General features: G+C 51.2%; 1 protein-coding gene across 1 annotated transcript in view; it reads left to right on the top strand.

Annotated features, from left to right (window-relative positions):
- The window catches only part of VPS37B (VPS37B subunit of ESCRT-I), a 31,764-nt gene extending 17,170 nt beyond the window's left edge, over positions 1 to 14,594 (top strand). Inside the window, exons 2-4 of the mRNA XM_081540270.1 lie at positions 9,863 to 10,034; positions 11,640 to 11,722; positions 12,403 to 14,594. Coding sequence (XP_081396396.1) covers positions 9,863 to 10,034; positions 11,640 to 11,722; positions 12,403 to 12,888 — 741 coding nt within the window. The 3' untranslated portion in view covers positions 12,889 to 14,594. The remainder of the gene's footprint in view (positions 1 to 9,862; positions 10,035 to 11,639; positions 11,723 to 12,402) is intronic.
- The last annotated feature ends 1,646 nt before the right edge of the window (positions 14,595 to 16,240 follow it).

Raw genomic sequence — 16,240 nt, 5'->3', positions numbered from 1 at the left:
ACGGGGAAAGCCAGTTCAGGTATATCAGTCGGGCTTCTGGCAAAACGGGACAGTCAGCTTAGGGGACTCCAGGGGTGTTTAATAAAGCGGTTCTTTACAAGGAGGTAGTGGCTGTAGACCCCCCAGGGCCGGTGCAGTTCGCCGTGGGGTCTGACACTTTTAAGTGGGTGGATCTAGTGGTGTGTAGGTTATGCCTCATGCCTGGCGATCCGTGAGTGAGAGTGTGGGGCTTTGAGGTCGAAAAGAGGCCCAAAGCCATAGCCGGGGCAGGGATCTGAGGAGAGGGGGCATCCAGGCCAGGGAGTAGCATGAGCAAAATCGTTGGCATAGAGTGTTTTATCTACCAGACAAGATGTTTGCTTGTTAAATAAAATGGGACCATTGACTTTGTATAAATACTAGGCTTTCTGAGCATGGCAATAAGAAGGCAGACGTATGTTTTATTTATTTATTTATTTTTATAAATTTATTTATTTTAGTTGGGGACTAATTACTTTACAATATTGTAATAGTTTTTGCCATACATTGACATGAATCAGCCATGGGTTTACATGTGTTCCCCCTCCTGGACCCCCCACCCACCTCCCTCCCCATCCCATCCCTCCGGGTCATCCCATTGCCCCAGCCCTGAGCATTTGTCTCATGCATCGAACATGGAATGGTGTTCTGTTTCACATATGATAATATACATGTTTCAATGCTATTCTCCCAGAACGTCCCACCCTCACCTTCTCCCTCAGAGTCCATAAAATTGTTCTATGCATCTGTGTCTCTTATTCTGTCTCGCATATAGGGTTATCGTTACCATCTTTCAAATTCCATATATATGCATTAGTATACTGTATTGGTGTTTTTCTTTCTGGCTTACTTCACTCTGTATAATGGGCTCCAGTTTCATCCATCTCAGTAGAACCGATTCAAATGTATTTTTTTTAATGGCTGAGTAATATTCCATTGTGTATATGTACCACAGCTTCCTTATCCATTCGTCTGCTGATGGACATCTAGGTTGCTTCCATGTCCTGGCTATTGTAAACAGTGCTGCGATGAACATTGGGGTACACGCGTCTCTTTCAATTCTGGTTTCCTCGGTGTATATGCCCAGCAGTGGGACGTATGTTTTAAATATGTTTCTTTATTTTGCCTGGTCAGGTCTTAGTGGCCCCAGAGAGAGCTTCGTCCTGGTGCATGGGCTTCTAGCTGTGGCACTTGGGCTCAGTGGCTGCGCTCACAGGCTTAGTTGCCCCAGAACATGTGGGATCTTAGTTCCCTGACCAGGGACCAAACCCTCGTCCCCTGCATTGGAAGGCGAATTCTTAACCACTGGACCACCAGGCTAGTCCCAAACCTGTGTTGTTATCTTAGTTCCCAGCACAGATTCTGAGTCCTTCCTGGCTTTTGAGCATTTAAAGGACTTCTAATACGACTAAGGACTTCCATCTATTTCACTGAAATTTGCTAATATAATTCAATAGTGTCGACTTTGTTACGATAAGGATTATATTATAAAGTGGGAGGAAGGGACCACTCTGAGTATTTTTCCATAAAAAGGTTTAGCTTGGAAACATCGGCAGATGTACCCACCGAGTGTTCAGGAAGGAACAGGTGTAGTTGAAGGGGCTGGCCAGCCAGCTGGGATCCGAACTTCACACCGGAGAAGCATCTGGTTTGGAAGACATGCCCTCAGTGCACCCCCGAACCTGACCCAGCGCGAGACAGCAGGGCACAGGCAGGTGTCCGGGCTGTCCCCGTGCCTCTCATCTGTAATACCACATGTCACCCAGAGGAGAGTTCAGGTCTGCTGTCTTTCTTAACCAACTTTATTTTTTACCACACTCCTTCAAATAAATCATGACTGAGCATTTGCAGTGGTGTGTGGATTCTGTGAGAATGTCCTGTGGTGATGTGTGTGAGCCTCCTAGGAGAGAGGGGGAGCTCCACTCGGCCTGGACAAGTGTATGTAAAAGACCTTCATTGTTTTATTTGCTTTAAACAAAGGCAGCTTCTCTCTCTAGAGTCTCTGCCCTTCTGGTTCTATTAGTATCTAACAGGTTTTTTTTTAATTAAAACATAACTTACTATAAATTTATACATACTTATTGCAATGGTTCACACATTGTACACAAGTAGAAAGAGGAAAGTTAAAAAAAAAAAAAAAATCCCACCCTTGAGAGGTCGCTGTTAGCTTCGGGTGACCATCCTTTCCAACAGCCCTGCTCACAGATGAACCGATGGGCAGGAGTCACTGTATAAATTGAACTTAACTGTAAATGCTGCCATCACACATCTCAGTTTTCTTTGATTTTGAACAGAAAAGGAAAAGGAAACTGAAGTGAAACTGAGCAGACGCATAAAAATATGTCATTACCACAGAGAGATTATTTCCTGAAAAGATTTCTCTATGGTTAAGAAAAAGGATCATAAGAAACCATCAAGAGGTTGGGGACCCTATTTTCAATTTCAGAGTCTGTGGCTCTGCACGGTGGGCCTCTCCCAGCGTCCTCGGGTCGGTAGGACAGGAGGTTGAGAGTTGGATCGTCCGTCACCCAGGGTGGCTGCTGCTTTAGCCTTGCCGAGTGTGGTGTGTCTGTTCCCCCGAGTCCTGTCCCCACCTTTGCTTAGCAAATGATAGAGCAAGGCTGGCCGCTTCCTCCCAGTTTTCCTCAACTGGGATGATGAGGAGTATCAGGGAGGAAGGTCTTTCTCTGCCCACGGTTGTGTTGGAAGAGCTTTGTCAGAGGCTGAAGAAAGGGGCTTCTCCCCACCTCAGCCACGTCCTCGCCACCTGTCTGCACAGTACTGCCCGCCCCCACCCCAGAGAGTACTGCGGATGTGCCCTGGGAGGCCACTGGAGATTTCCTGATGTTCATGTAAAAACATCTGAACACTCGGGGATGGAGAGAGAATAGCCAGCTTAATAGTTGTCCCCATGGGTTGAAGTTTTAGTTTGCCTCCGTGCATCCTGTGTGTGACTTGTAGCCGTGAGTCTGACCTGACTTGGGTCCCAGGAAGATACGCTTTATTCATAGACATATTTTAGGGCAGAGCTGTGAGGCCAGATGCTTTGCTGGATATTGGGATCACCCAGGTCTTCGAAGACACTCCAGGACTGGTCTGGGCATGGGGGATTTGTGAACACCTCCCTTCCTTTCTTGCCTCCTTGGTGGCTTAGTGGTAAAGAACCTGCCTGCCAGTGCAGGAGATGCAGGAGATGTGGGTTCGATTCCTGGGTCGGGAAGATGCCCTGGAGAAGGAAATGGCAACCATTCCAGTATTCTTGCCTGGAGAATCCCATGGACAGAGAAACCTGGCCGATTTCAGTCCATGGGGTCGCAAAGAGTCAGACATGACTGAGCAGGCACACCTCCCCTTCAGGGGGCTCAGTTGACACGGACAGCCCCGCTGTAGGGTAGCCCTTGGAGGTGGTGGCGCTTGACGGTGCTCTGAAGACATGGGAAAATTCCTGATCTGATCACCCTTAGATGCAGGGTGAGTGAGACCCTCCACAGAGGGTCTTGGGACCCCACAAAGTCTCCAAGAGCTCTTTTAAGGGAGCCTATCTGTTGCATAAAGAATTTGGGGCATCAAGCACAGCTCTTTTTTTTTTTTTAAACTCGGTGTCTTTTTACCCACCTTGTTTGCCAGACCTGGCCTCACGTGACTGGCTTTTTAGGGGGCAAGAGGGTCTCTCTGATTCATTCAGCAGATCCTTGCTGAGTGGCGCTATGTGCTGAGTGCTTGGCCCACCACAGATGACAGGATACTGCCTGTCAACACTCCAAAGGGGTTGACAGTGAGCGGGAACACAGACAGAGTACTCACTGATTGTCACCGGAGACAGGAAAGAAAGAAGGTGCTGGGACAGAGGGTAGTAGAGAGGACAGTTGGGGAGGCCTCTGTGGACAAGGCGTTAAGATGGGGCTTGTGCGGGAGAGCTTGGTTGGTTCTCGGAACTGGCAGGACGGGGTGAGTGACGGCCAGGTCACCCCAGGGCTCAGAGATCAGGGCACAACGAAATCTGTTCCATTTTCAGTGATCTGAGGACAGAAACATGCCTGTTCCTCCCAGAGTTTAGTACACACAGAGCTGATTGAGTCAGAATGACAGTGTGTCCGGTCTGGACTGTGACCTTGAACCCCTCTGCTACCTTCTTGTCCATCAGATGAGACCAATCGGAGCAGAAGATCTCACCAACAGTTGATTTTTTGCCCTGCTGGGTCTTCATTGCTGCACGCGGGCTTTCTCTAGTTGCGGTGGCTTCTGTTGTTGCCGAGCCCAGGCTCCCGGGTGGGCGTGCTCAGTCATTGCGGTGCTTGGGCTCAGTAGTTGCAGTACACAGGCTTGGTTGCTTCGCAGCATGTGGGATCTTCCCGGACCAGGAATTGAACCCGTGTCCCCTGCACTGGCCGACGGATTCTTACGCTGGACCACTAGGGAAGCCCCTCAGCAGTTTATTTATTTACTTATAACTAAACTTTAAACTTGGACTTCCCTGGTGGCTCAGACGGTAAAGCGTCTACCTACAATGCGGGAGACCCGGGTTCAATCCCTGGGTCGGGAATATCTCCGGGAGAAGGGATTGGCAACCCACTCCAGTATTCTTGTTTGGAAAATCCCATGGACAGAGGACCCTGGTAGGCTACAGTCCATGGGGTCACAAAGAGTCAGACACGACTGAGCAACTTCACTTTCAAACTTTAAATTTAGAGTAATTGTAGATTCACATGCAGTTGTAAGAAATAACAGAGAGATCCTGTGTACGCATTCACCTAGGTTCCCCCAGTGACAATAAACCAGGCTTTTGACACCAGTAACAGAGCAGGGAACCACGGCCACGAGGAGCTTCCTGCTGCCTCTGACAGCCACGTCTCTCCCCCCAACCATGAATCAGTCTCCATTTCTGTAGTTGTGTCATTTCAAGGAATGTTGTGTACAGTGAAGCAGGGAGTCTGTGCCCCTGGGAGTTGTTTGTTTGCCCCTGCTCAGCCGAGTTGCCTGGGTCTTCACTCGGGCGTCCACGTGTCTCAGCAGCTGCCCTTTCCCAGAGCTGTGAGCTGCTTGTGTTGTGGGTGCAGTGCTGTGATGAGCCCTTCGCCTGCTGAAGGACACCTGGGTGGCGTCAAGGTTTTGATTACATAGCAGGCCATTCTGGACGTTGATGTGCGGGGTTTTTTTGTGAACATAAACTTTCACCTTTCTGGAGTAAATGCCAAAGCACACAACTTCTGGATGGTGTGGTAGTTGCCTGTTTTGTTTAAAAGGAGTTTCTGAGCTGTTTTCCAGGGTGTACAGTGGTTTATTTTTGTTTTGTTTTTCAAAAAATGTATTTTATTGAAGTATAGTTGGCTTTTCAGGTGCACAGTAAGGTGATTCAGTTATATAAATACACACACATTATTTTTGAAATTATTTTCCATCAGAGGTTATTACAAGATATTGACTGTAGTTCACTGTGTTGTACAGTAAACCTTTGTTTGTTGCATTTCTGTTTTGTAATCAGAAATCTAGCAGTCTGTTCATACTAAGTCAAACAAGTGGAATCAAAATGTCATAATTTTTTTAGTTAGGCAAAAATTCATAAGTTTTCTAAAATATATATATTATACACATTTATATGTATACTAAAGCTTTTCAACTGCCCTTGATAAAGGCTTAAGAAAGAACATCAAAAAAAGAGAGATGGAGAAATTGGAGAACATAAACTAAATGAAATGAGAGCACTGAATATGAAATAGAAAAAGTGAAACAAACTAGAATAAAAGTAAAAGATAATCATATAATCCTGTTGTTTTTAAACATGGCTGCTCATTAGAAACATATCTGGAGCTCTGGAGAAAAAAAAAGCAATACCTGAGTATTTGAATTTTCTGGAAAATTTCAAGATGATTCTGATATGCATCTGGATTTTAAAAAGTGATTACAGGTTTTTCTGTTGGATCCTAGTTTTGGTGATACATAGAGTTCTGTTATTTTTCTGTCGACCAGTCATGATACAATGGTATTAAGTGAGTAATAGTTACATAATCACAATAGTAAAAGATGTTTATCAGTTTTCGCAATCAATAGCCAGACAAAAAATAAAAGATAATTACAATTGCAAGCCATAATGGGAGCATGATTAACAATATAAAATAATTATATACAATTTGTGGGGTCAGGCAGTGATGTGGTGAGTAGAAATGCATACATGCACATTTTCATCCACCCAGCAGTCTGTGTCTTTTGGTTGGTGTATTTAATCCATTTACATTTAAGGTAATTATCAATATGTATGATCCTATTACCATTTTCTTAATTGTTTTGGGTTTATTTTCTGTAGGTCTTTGCCTTCTCTTATGTTTCTTGCCTAGAGAAGTTCCTTTAGCATTTGTTGTAAAGCTGGTTTGGTGGTGCTGAATTCTCTTTAACTTTTGCTTGTCTGGAAAGCTTTTGACTTCTCCATCAAATCTGAATGCAAGTCTTGCTGGGTAGAGTATTCTTGGTTATAGGTTTTTCCCTTTCATTACTTTAAACATATCATGCCATTCCCTTCTGGCTTGTAGTTTCTGTTGAGAAGTCAGCTGATAGCCTGATGGGAGTTCCCTTGTATGTTATTTGTCATTTTTCCCTTTTTGCTTTTAGTATTTTGTCTGTCTTTCATTTTTGTCAGTTTGATTACTGTGTGCCCCTCGGTGTGTTCCTCCTGGGGTTTATCCTTCCTGGGACTCTCTGTGCCTCCTGGACTTGGTTGAGGAAGTCCTTTCCCATGTTCAGGAAGTTTTCAGCTGTTATCTCTTCAAGTATTTTCTCAGCTCCTTTGTCTTTCTCTTCTCCTTCTGGGACCCCTATAATGTGAATGTTGGTGCGTTTAATGTCCCAGCGGTTTCTTAGTCTGCCTTCATTTCCTTTCGTCCTTTCTTCTATATTCTCATCTGTGGCAGTGATTTGCATGATTCTGTCCTCCAGGTCATTTATCCATTCTTCTGCCTCAGTTATTCTGCTGTTGATTCCTTCTAGTGTATTACTCATCTCTGTTTGTTCTTTAGTTCTTGCAGGTCTTTGGTAAACATTTCTTGCATCTTCTTAATATTTGCCTCCATTCTTTTCCTGAGATCCTGGATCATCTTCACTATCATTATTCTGAATTCTTTTTCTGGAAGGTTGCCTATTTCCACCTCTTCTAGTTGTTTTTCTGAGATTTTATCTTGTCCCTTCATCTCAGACATCACTTTCTGCTTTTTCATCGTGATTAACTTTCTGTAATAGGGCTTGTTTAGCCACTGTGAGACTGTGCTTTTTCTTGCTGCTTCTGTCTGCCCTTTGATGAATGAGGCTAAGAGGCTTGTGTAAGCTTCTTGATGGGAGGGACTGGTGATAGGAGTCTTGCTCTGGTGGGCAGGGCCTTGCTCAGTAAAGCTTTAAACCAGTTTGCTGCTGATGGGTGTGGCTGCATTCCCTCCCTGCTAGTTGTTTGGCCTGAAGCAACCCAGCCCTGGGGTCTGCAGGCTTTATGGTAGGGTTAATATTAAGGTGAACTCCAGAGAGTTTATGCCAAGGGGAATCTTCCAGTGCCCCCATCCCTGTGGTGAGCCCCTGCCGACCCATAGGGGGCCCTCCAACACTAGCAGGTAATTTTGGTTCAGTTTCCTGTAGGGGTCACTGCTCCTTTCCTCTGGGTCTTGGTGCGGGCAAAATTTTGTTTGTGCCCTTCAAGACTGGAGTCTCTGTTTCCCCCAGTCCTCTGGAAGGTCTTTCCAGCCCCATTTTCCTTGCTGGCTAAAAGCAGCAGCAAGAGAGGAGAGTGTTTCTACTGCACAGATTTATAGTGTTGAACTATATTAAGCTATAGGCTTAATTTTCTATTTTAAATTAAATTCTGCTTTAAATTGAGCCTAATCTTGAGGGCCCTGCCCAGTCATCCAGGTGGATCAGTCAGTCAGTTCAGTCGCTCAGTTGTGTCCAACTCTTTGCAACCCCATGGACTGCAGCACGCCAGGCTTCCCTGTCCATCACCAACTCCCGGAGCTTGCTCAAACTCTTGTCCATCAAGTCGGTGATGCCATCTGACTATCTCATCCTCTGTCATCCCCTTCTATTCCTGCCTTCAATCTTTCCCAGCATCAGGGTCTTTTCCGATGAGTCACTTCTTCTCATCAGGTAGCCAAAGTATTGGAGTTTCAGTATCAGTCCTTCCAATGAATATTCAGGACTGATTTCCTTTAGGATGGACTGGTTGGATCTCTTTGCAGTCCGAGGGACCCTCGAGAGTCTTCTCCAACTCTCACATCCATACATGGAATAAACCATAGCTTTGACTGTAGGGACCTTTGTCAGTAAAGTAGTGTCTCTGCTTTTTAATATGCTGTCTAGCTTTGTCATAGCTTTTCTTCCAAGGAGCAAGCATGTTTTAATTTCATGGATGCAGACCATCTGCAGTGATTTGGATCCCAAGAAAATAAAGTCTGTCCCTGTTTCCATTTTTTCCCCATCTATTTGCTATGAAGTGATCCAGGTGGGGAGATGCAGATTAGGTGTCTGCAAAGATGAGAATCTGGGGGAAATGCTGGGAAAGAATTGAAGACAGGAGGAGAAAGGGATGACAGAGAATGAGATGGTTGGATGTCATCACCAACTCAATGGACATGAGTTTGAGTAAACTCTGGGAGTTGGTGATGGACAGGGAAGCTTGGCGTGCTACAGTCCATGGGGTCGCAGAGTCAGACATGACTGAGCTGAAGGAGAGGATCGTCCCCACCCCTACCCCTCAGTGGTCAGGGCCTCTCAAGATCTATCTTTGTTCTCACACATATGTGTGTGTGTGCGCATGCGGAAGTGTACACAAGCACCAAATGGTATGGCTGGAGGGGGAGTGTCAGAGCCGAGGCAATGAGGCCAGGAATCTACATTCAGAGGAGCAGGAGGAAGGAAGTAGCAGCGAAAATAGCCTGAGTGGGGTGGGATAGGGTGGGGTGTAGACAGTATTACTACGGAGTGGACGACGGGATGGCTGGTGTGGGGCTGAAGGAGCACTTCTGAGTGAGCCCAGGGCAAAGGAGTCTTCACATCCAGGGAGCAAGGGGGCTGCGGGCCGTGGAGGGCCCCCCAGCTAGCAAGGGGAAAGGGAACTGAACTAGATGCATGACGCGGTGTTTTTGCTTTTTTATTCAGGTGTACTTTTGGGTTATGTATCTTTAGAACTTCCTCACCTTTTCTCAGACCTCCCGCTACCCCTCTCACTGAGGTCCAGGTGGGCTTCTCCACCCCCATACAAGCTGTCACCCCCTGGATGCCCAGAACCCCTGTTGGCAGATACATCCCCCGCCCCTGTCTTTGGGCTGGCGGCACTGATGGACCAGTGACCAGGAGCTGGGCCTCTGCTCAGATGCGAAGAGCCCGCGGTGGGCATGGGGACGGAGTAGAACAGGGCCCCTGAGCGGGCTCCTTCCCAGGGTCTTGGGCTTTCATGTTTGATCTCAGATCCTGGTGACTAAGCCTGAATTGACACCATGCCAACTGGCCCTCCTCTGATAAAAAGTGATTCTTTCATTTCTCTGGAGAAGCAGCAACTTTAGGAAAAGCCTAGCTCTGAATGTTTAGAGCCAGTCACTTCTAAGAACACAGTGGCAGCAGTAAGGAATTCTGGTCACAGCGAAGCTCCGGGCACAAAAGCCTCGCAGGTCCCAGGACAAAGCCCAGCCTGCGGGCCAGAGGGAGAGGAAATGGCCTTGCTCTTTAAGAACGGGCAGCAGTGTCCAACATTGGGACTGGAGCTGGGCTGGGGGCAGCCGCCCAACCAAACATAAGCTCTTGGTGCCGTGGCCCCAGGGATGGTGCTCGGGGGTTAAAACACTGCTTCTCATCACCCCCTGTATGGTCCTTTCAGACACAGAACGTTCAGCTCAACAAGGAGATGACGCTGGCCAGCAACCGGAGCCTGGCAGAAGGAAACCTCCTCTACCAGCCCCAGCTGGACTCTCGGAAGGCTCATTTGACCCAGAAATACCAGGAACTCCAAGTGCTCTTTGAAGCCTATCAGATAAAGAAGACCAAGCTAGGTAACTCTTTTAGGGTGATCTTTCAAGAATAAAGAGCTGATGGAAGGGTACATTTTCAAGCTGTTGTACTAATCAGGAAAGAAATGTTATCTAGGGAACAATTTCAGATTAAGACAGTGATTACTTCTGCCAAAAAACCATCTGTATATAGGATTATGTCACCAGTTTAGAGAAAGAGACTTGACTGCCTTTTCAACAAGACTCCACCTTTTCCAAACAGCATAGGAATAAAAGACAATATTCTGAATTATGATAATACAACTAATGTTTTGTCCTGTGAGGTTGGGCCCTCACAGTTAATGCTGAAAGAGATTGATCACTAGAATACTTTATTTTAATGTCACACTTTAATTTGCAGCCATTATGAAGTGACGCAGGAGTTGAAGAGCACTGAGGCCTGAGTAGCTTTCAGGGGAACCCTGAGATTCATAGAAGTTAAAAAGGGATTTCGCTGGTAGTCCAGTGGTTAGGACTTGGTGCTTCCACTGCCACGGCCCCAGGTTCAGTTCCTGAGCAGGGAACTAAGACCTCATGTATCATGCAGCGCGGCCAAAGGAAAAGAGAAAGTTAAAACACTCACTTTCTCCAGTGACGTTTCAGTGCCATCCGATACCATGATCCCTGGATCTCTGTAACTGTAAAAAACATGTACTGTAACACGCCTGACCAGAATGAGTAGAGGCTAAAAGACTGGTAATGCTGGTGCTGGTGGGCATGTTGGGCTCTTGCGTTGCTGGGAGGAGTGAGAACTGAAGATGCTGTTTGTCAGCCCCTGGTGCAGTGGAGCCGCGCGTGCTCTGTGATTCCTCAGTCCTGCTGGGGGGCGTCTCCCCCACAAAAGCGGACGTTCATGTCTACCAAGAGATCCACGCAAGAGTGCTCATTGTAGCTTTATTTGGAAGCAATTGAAACACCTGTCTCTGGACTGATGGGTAGGTTGTGATATGCAGCTTTCTGTGCCACGCAGCATTGAAAGGCACGAGCTGCCCATTCGTGCTGCCACACAGATGGTCGCAGAGACATGTTGAGCGAGAGGCCAGCACGGAGCACCCTGTGTGAGTCCACTTGGGTGAGGCTCCGAACCAGGCAGCGTTCCTGGAGAGTGGATGTCAGCACCTCTGGGGCTGGAGGCTCTGCAAACGTTCTGTCTCAGTCTGGGTTGAGGTGTAGGGGGTTTATACACATACACTGAAGATGTGTCTACTTAGGTATTTATGTAAATTATCCTTCAGAAATCCAAAGGAAATAGCAGGGTGGTTGCAGGCTTAGGTCGGGTGTACAGTGGTTGCCCCTGTATCGTGGGGCAGATGATGACACGGCTGCTCTAACTCGGGCACAAACCGCCCCGCCCGCCCCGTCACGTGCACCCCTTCCTCTCCTGCACGTTCCCACTTTCCCTTCTGCTTCCTGGAAAGTCTGCTCACTAGGTGTGCCTCCCCTGTTGCCTTTCCAGCTAAAGAGCACTCTTTCTTTGAGAGGCCGTGGGGTGGGGAGTCTGGGCGGGGCATGGGGTGCGGCATGTCGGTCCTAGGGGCTGGGGGCCGAGGTGATCTCTGAGGGGGTGCCGGTGCCCCCTGACCCCATCGTGCCTCCCGCTTCTTCCAGATAAACAGTCCAGCAGTGCTTCCTTGGAGACCCTCTTAGCCCTCCTGCAGGCGGAAGGGGCCAAGATTGAGGAAGACACTGAGGTAATCTGGCAGCTCCAGGGAACACCCCAGGTTGGGGCAGGCGGGCCTGTGGGCTGAGGAGTGCGCCGGGCAGGGGTCCAGGTCTTCCAGTGAGGGGCGCGTGCTGCACTGTGACTCAGCACCTGTCCTATGGGCGCCGGCGGCCGAGTTACCATCTGTCCGAGTCAGCTGGCTGGGTGGAGCCTGTGGTCACGGCCCTCCGAGCACCTGAGGCTCGAGCCCTGCTCGGTGATAAGGAAACAAATCGGGGTCAAAAGTTGAGCTGCTGTGGCACACTGGGGCAGGCAGCATGGTGCCAACTGGGCCATGTGGTCCGATGACCCACGGGGTGGGGTGGCCCTTGTGGGCAGGAGCAGGTTCCTGTCCTGCTGGCCTGCATGGGGTGAGCATGTCAGGTTGCAGCCAGTGGAGGGAAGGAAACGCGGGTCTCGGGCTCTGTCGCTTGAAGGCCGGCTCTCGCAGGGCCTGCTGCCCGTCCAGTGTGTGGTTCGGGAGGTGGACAGGGCTGGCCCTCCTCTCTTCTTGGCTCCTGCCTGGGTGGGCCACGATCTGCAGCAAGGAGGGGGCAGGTGTCGGGAGGAAGCTGGCCCCATCTCCCCTTGCCCCGGTCAGTGAGGGGGTCTTCCTCCCCTAACGGCTGACCCACCCGGCCCGTGACTGGGTTTCTCCTGCTCCTTCAGAACATGGCTGAGAAGTTTCTCGATGGAGAACTCCCTCTGGACTCCTTCATCGACATCTATCAGAGCAAGCGGAAACTGGCCCACATGCGAAGGGTTAAAATCGAGAAGCTCCAGGAGATGGTGCTAAAGGGGCAGAGACTGCCGCAGGCCCCCGCGCCAGTGCCCGAGCCAGCCCCCACCGCCCCCCTGCCCTACCCCATCCCGGAGGCCAGCGGGCCCCCCTCTGTGGTGCCTCGGCGCATCCCACCCCCGCCGCCCCCGGTGCCTGCAGGACGCTTAGCCACGCCGTTCACTGCCGCCATGGGCTCAGGACAGGCCCTCCCCTACCCGGTCGTGCAGTGCCCACCCCTGCCCCCCCGAGGAGGCCTCCCCGCCCAGCAGGGCTTCTCTGCACAGCAGTTTGTGTCACCACCGTACCCGCCAGCGCTGCCCCAGAGACCCCCGCCCCGGCTGCCCCCGCATCAGCCAGGCTTCATCCTCCAGTGAGCGGCCCTTGTCCTCCCCGGGAGGCTCCCTCGCCGCCATCCGGCTGGGGCTCCACACACACACACGGAGGCTGTGGGTACCAGCTGCTCTGCCAGGGGCTCCAGTGCCCGGGTCAGGGCGTCCGGCTGGTTTTAGAGACGCAGGTCAGTGGTGATAGACGTAGAACCCTGGTTTTGGACACCGAGGCAGCTGTGCACAGCGGCTCGGCCGGCATCGCTGTGGTCGAGCTGGTGTGTGTCCTCAGTATGATTTCTTGTTCTGTGTTGATGAGCCCCTGAGTTTGGGGGAAAAAGCCTCCCCTTCCCCCCACTGCACCTCTGTTCCCACGTAGGATCGTTGTCTCCCCTTTGCAGCTTTATTTAATAAGCATGGTTCATCATTTCTGCTTTATTTTCAAGACGGTTCTGTGCGTCCCAGCCCACCACCCACTGCAGCCGCCGGTGGGGGTTGGTCGGGTGAGCCAGCCCGGAAGGTGCTCCCTGGACCTGCGTGGGGCAGGCAGTCCTCCCAGTCCCTCCCTCCCCGATCCTGGACGCTTCACAGCCGCCCGCGGAGTTTGCACTTGGCCCCCAGCCATGTCCAGAGGCCGGCGAGTCATGGCCGGGTGAGGAGGGTGGGCGCTGGGCTTGGCACACGGAGACCGTCCCCAGCTCCTCCTCCTCCTCGAGCCAGCCCAGGCTGTCTGTGAAGACCTACTCCTCCGATGTTTTTACTACGTGTGGACTTTTCCTGTTTTATATTGGGGAAGAAAACTTTTTTTTTGACACTCACAAGACCATTCAGGGAAACTTTTGGAAAAATGCACATACAGTTCTGAGCAGGTTGAGACGCAGATGAAGTGACGCAATTTCATTTCGTGCAAGCAGCGCACGGTCGCACCTGCGGGCCCGTGCTGTGCCTTAGCTTCACCTGGTGCCGGGAGGGGCCGGCCAGGCCGGGGGTCTTGTCTGCATTCGTTCCTTGTGTTGCAGGTGGAAGGAAAGTCCGCCCACTTTGAACCAGGATACCTACTCATAGCCAATATTCTCTGTCTCTGGCTGGGCGTGGGGCAGGGGTGCGACGGCTGCCAGCAGCCCCTCGGCTTGGAGGGGGGCCGACGAGCTCTGAGGCCCTGGCCGCACCCCGGGTGCTCCCTGCCCACCCTGGGCGCTCGTCTGCACGTGCCATGTCTGCCGGGTTACCAGGGCCCAGCTGGGGCAGGGGTTTGGGGGTGGTGTTGCCCCCCCCTCCACCTGCTGACGTGCTGAGTGGTGGGACTCGGACCCGTGACTCCCCACCAGGCCACGGCCCAGAAGACAGAATCCAGGCAGAGCTCAGACCAGGTCTGGCCCAGCAGGCCACGGGCAAGGCCACCACCCTTTGTCCTCGATTACTGTACATTTCTACTCCTGGACTTGAACTCTGCTGTATTGTTAACTGTTTTTCAAGAGAACAGCTGTACAGGACGACTTACTGCCCTGCCAATCAGATGGGCCTGCCACGTCTGTGAACCTCGAGAGTGGTGCCACCATGCCGTACCTCTGCCGTCCACCACGCCGTTGGGGGTGCCCGCCCCCTGCCAGGGGCGCAGCCAAATGTGTGAGCTCGGTCGGCATTGATGGGGGGAAGGGGCTACCAAGCTGGCCTCACCGTCTCTCCAGGGCCACATGTGAGCTGTGGCTGTAAAGCTGTAAGACCGTTTTTAATAAATAGAGAATTGTTAATAATGGCCAGCCCTTCATTTGCCTGGGGAGCCTTGTGATGTGTCTGGTTCTGGTGTCTCAGCAGTCAGAGTTCCGACAGCGAAGCAGACCGGTAAGGTGGTTGAAGTTAAGACACGGAAGGCCACGGAGGTGGCTGCGGTGTCCCCCTGGCCCAGGAGCCCCAGCCCTCACAGCAGCATTGTTTTTTAATCAGATTCTCGAGGTATGTCAAGAAGGAAGCACATTCCTCCTCCATCAGAAGGTGCCTTTGGGGTCCAGGCCGCCCTGCCAGTGCCTCAGAGCAGGGCACTCGGTGAACTCTGGTGAGGACGTTCTCTGGTGATTTCAGGTAGAATAGAGTCCAGTGGCTGGCGTTCTGCTCCGGAGGCTCACCCACAGGTGTTTGGAGGGGACCCGTGGCTGCATCACGTGCTGCTGGAGGGTGGGAGGAGGAACCTCGGGCCTGTGGCCCTGGGCTGAGCTGTGCCAGGGCATCTGTGCCCCTAGGAGGGACTCTCCTCAGGAGCACAAGCGCTTGGAGCAGCCCTGTGGAAGCTTCCCTGTCTCTGTCTCCTTTAAACAGATGTCGTTACCTTCACGGTGCTGAGGGTTTCGTGGAGACGCTATGGTTTTCCTGTGAGAGGGGGGCTTCTGCTGAGAAAGCAACTTGCTTTTGTTTATGAGAATGTTTCTGACAGTTTCCTCTTTTCCCAGTGGCTGCTAGGAAGCTTACAGGCAAATCTGTAGTCTACCCCCAGTGGGGCTGGACAGTGCGCTTGGCTCCTCACAGCCACGTCTGAGCTCTCCCCCTCCTCTGGGCCACACTGCTCAGGATCCGTCCAGGGAGGCCCAGGGCCCAACCCCAGCCAGAGTGGTAGGTGGTGTGCTCACTGGTGGGGGGCTCCATGGAAAGGTGTGTGCACTGGGGTTGTGAGTGTGGTCAGCTCACACGCTTCTGCACTGGTTTGCATTTGGTGCAAAAACAGGTATGTCAGTCTGTTTGCTGAAACTGTCTCCCTGGCAGACAAGGAGCAGACGCTGCTCCCCCTCGGTGCTCTTCCAGCTCACGGAAGTTAGTTTTCGGAGCACTTTCTCACCTGACCTCACCCGCCCCTCACAACCACCCTGGAGGAGGCGGGGCCCCACCTCGTGGTCAGGAAACCACAGCCCTGGGAGCAGGGTGCTTGCAGGTGGCCACAGGGCAGGAGCCACCCAAGGTGACCTGTTTCTTTCCCAACCTGCACTGCCCTTGGGTTCCCCAAGTGCTGGCGACCAGCAGGGAGGGTGCGGTTTCTGAGGCAGCCGTCTAAGGCTGTGCACAGGGTGCTGCTGGGGAAAGTGGGTGCGGGTGCAGCCCACTGTGCTCTGAGGAACCTGGATGTCTGCTAAGTTCTCCAGTTTAAAAACTACGTGTGGCCACTGCAGTTGCAGCCAGGAGTCAGGCTCACCACCACGCTCAGACGTGTGAAATTCAGGGGAAAGTTGTAACTGCCAGGAATCAACCTCACCCCTCCCTTTCTGCAAGAGGTAGGTACAGCTTCCCACAGGGCTGGGGCCAGGGCCTCTGGCTGGGAACAGAGGCCTCTTAGGGAAAAGCCCTAAAAGACTTAGCAAACAGGTGCCCCAGAGTCACAGCACTCCCCTTGGGAAATGAGCCAGACACTTCTTGG

The sequence above is a fragment of the Giraffa tippelskirchi genome, chromosome 11, assembly GCF_054371585.1.
Source record: "Giraffa tippelskirchi isolate mGirTip1 chromosome 11, T2T-mGirTip1v1.2.pri, whole genome shotgun sequence".
NCBI lineage: Eukaryota > Metazoa > Chordata > Mammalia > Artiodactyla > Giraffidae > Giraffa > Giraffa tippelskirchi.
Note: the sequence above shows the minus strand (reverse complement) of the source record. Positions and strands in the feature narration are given on the sequence as shown.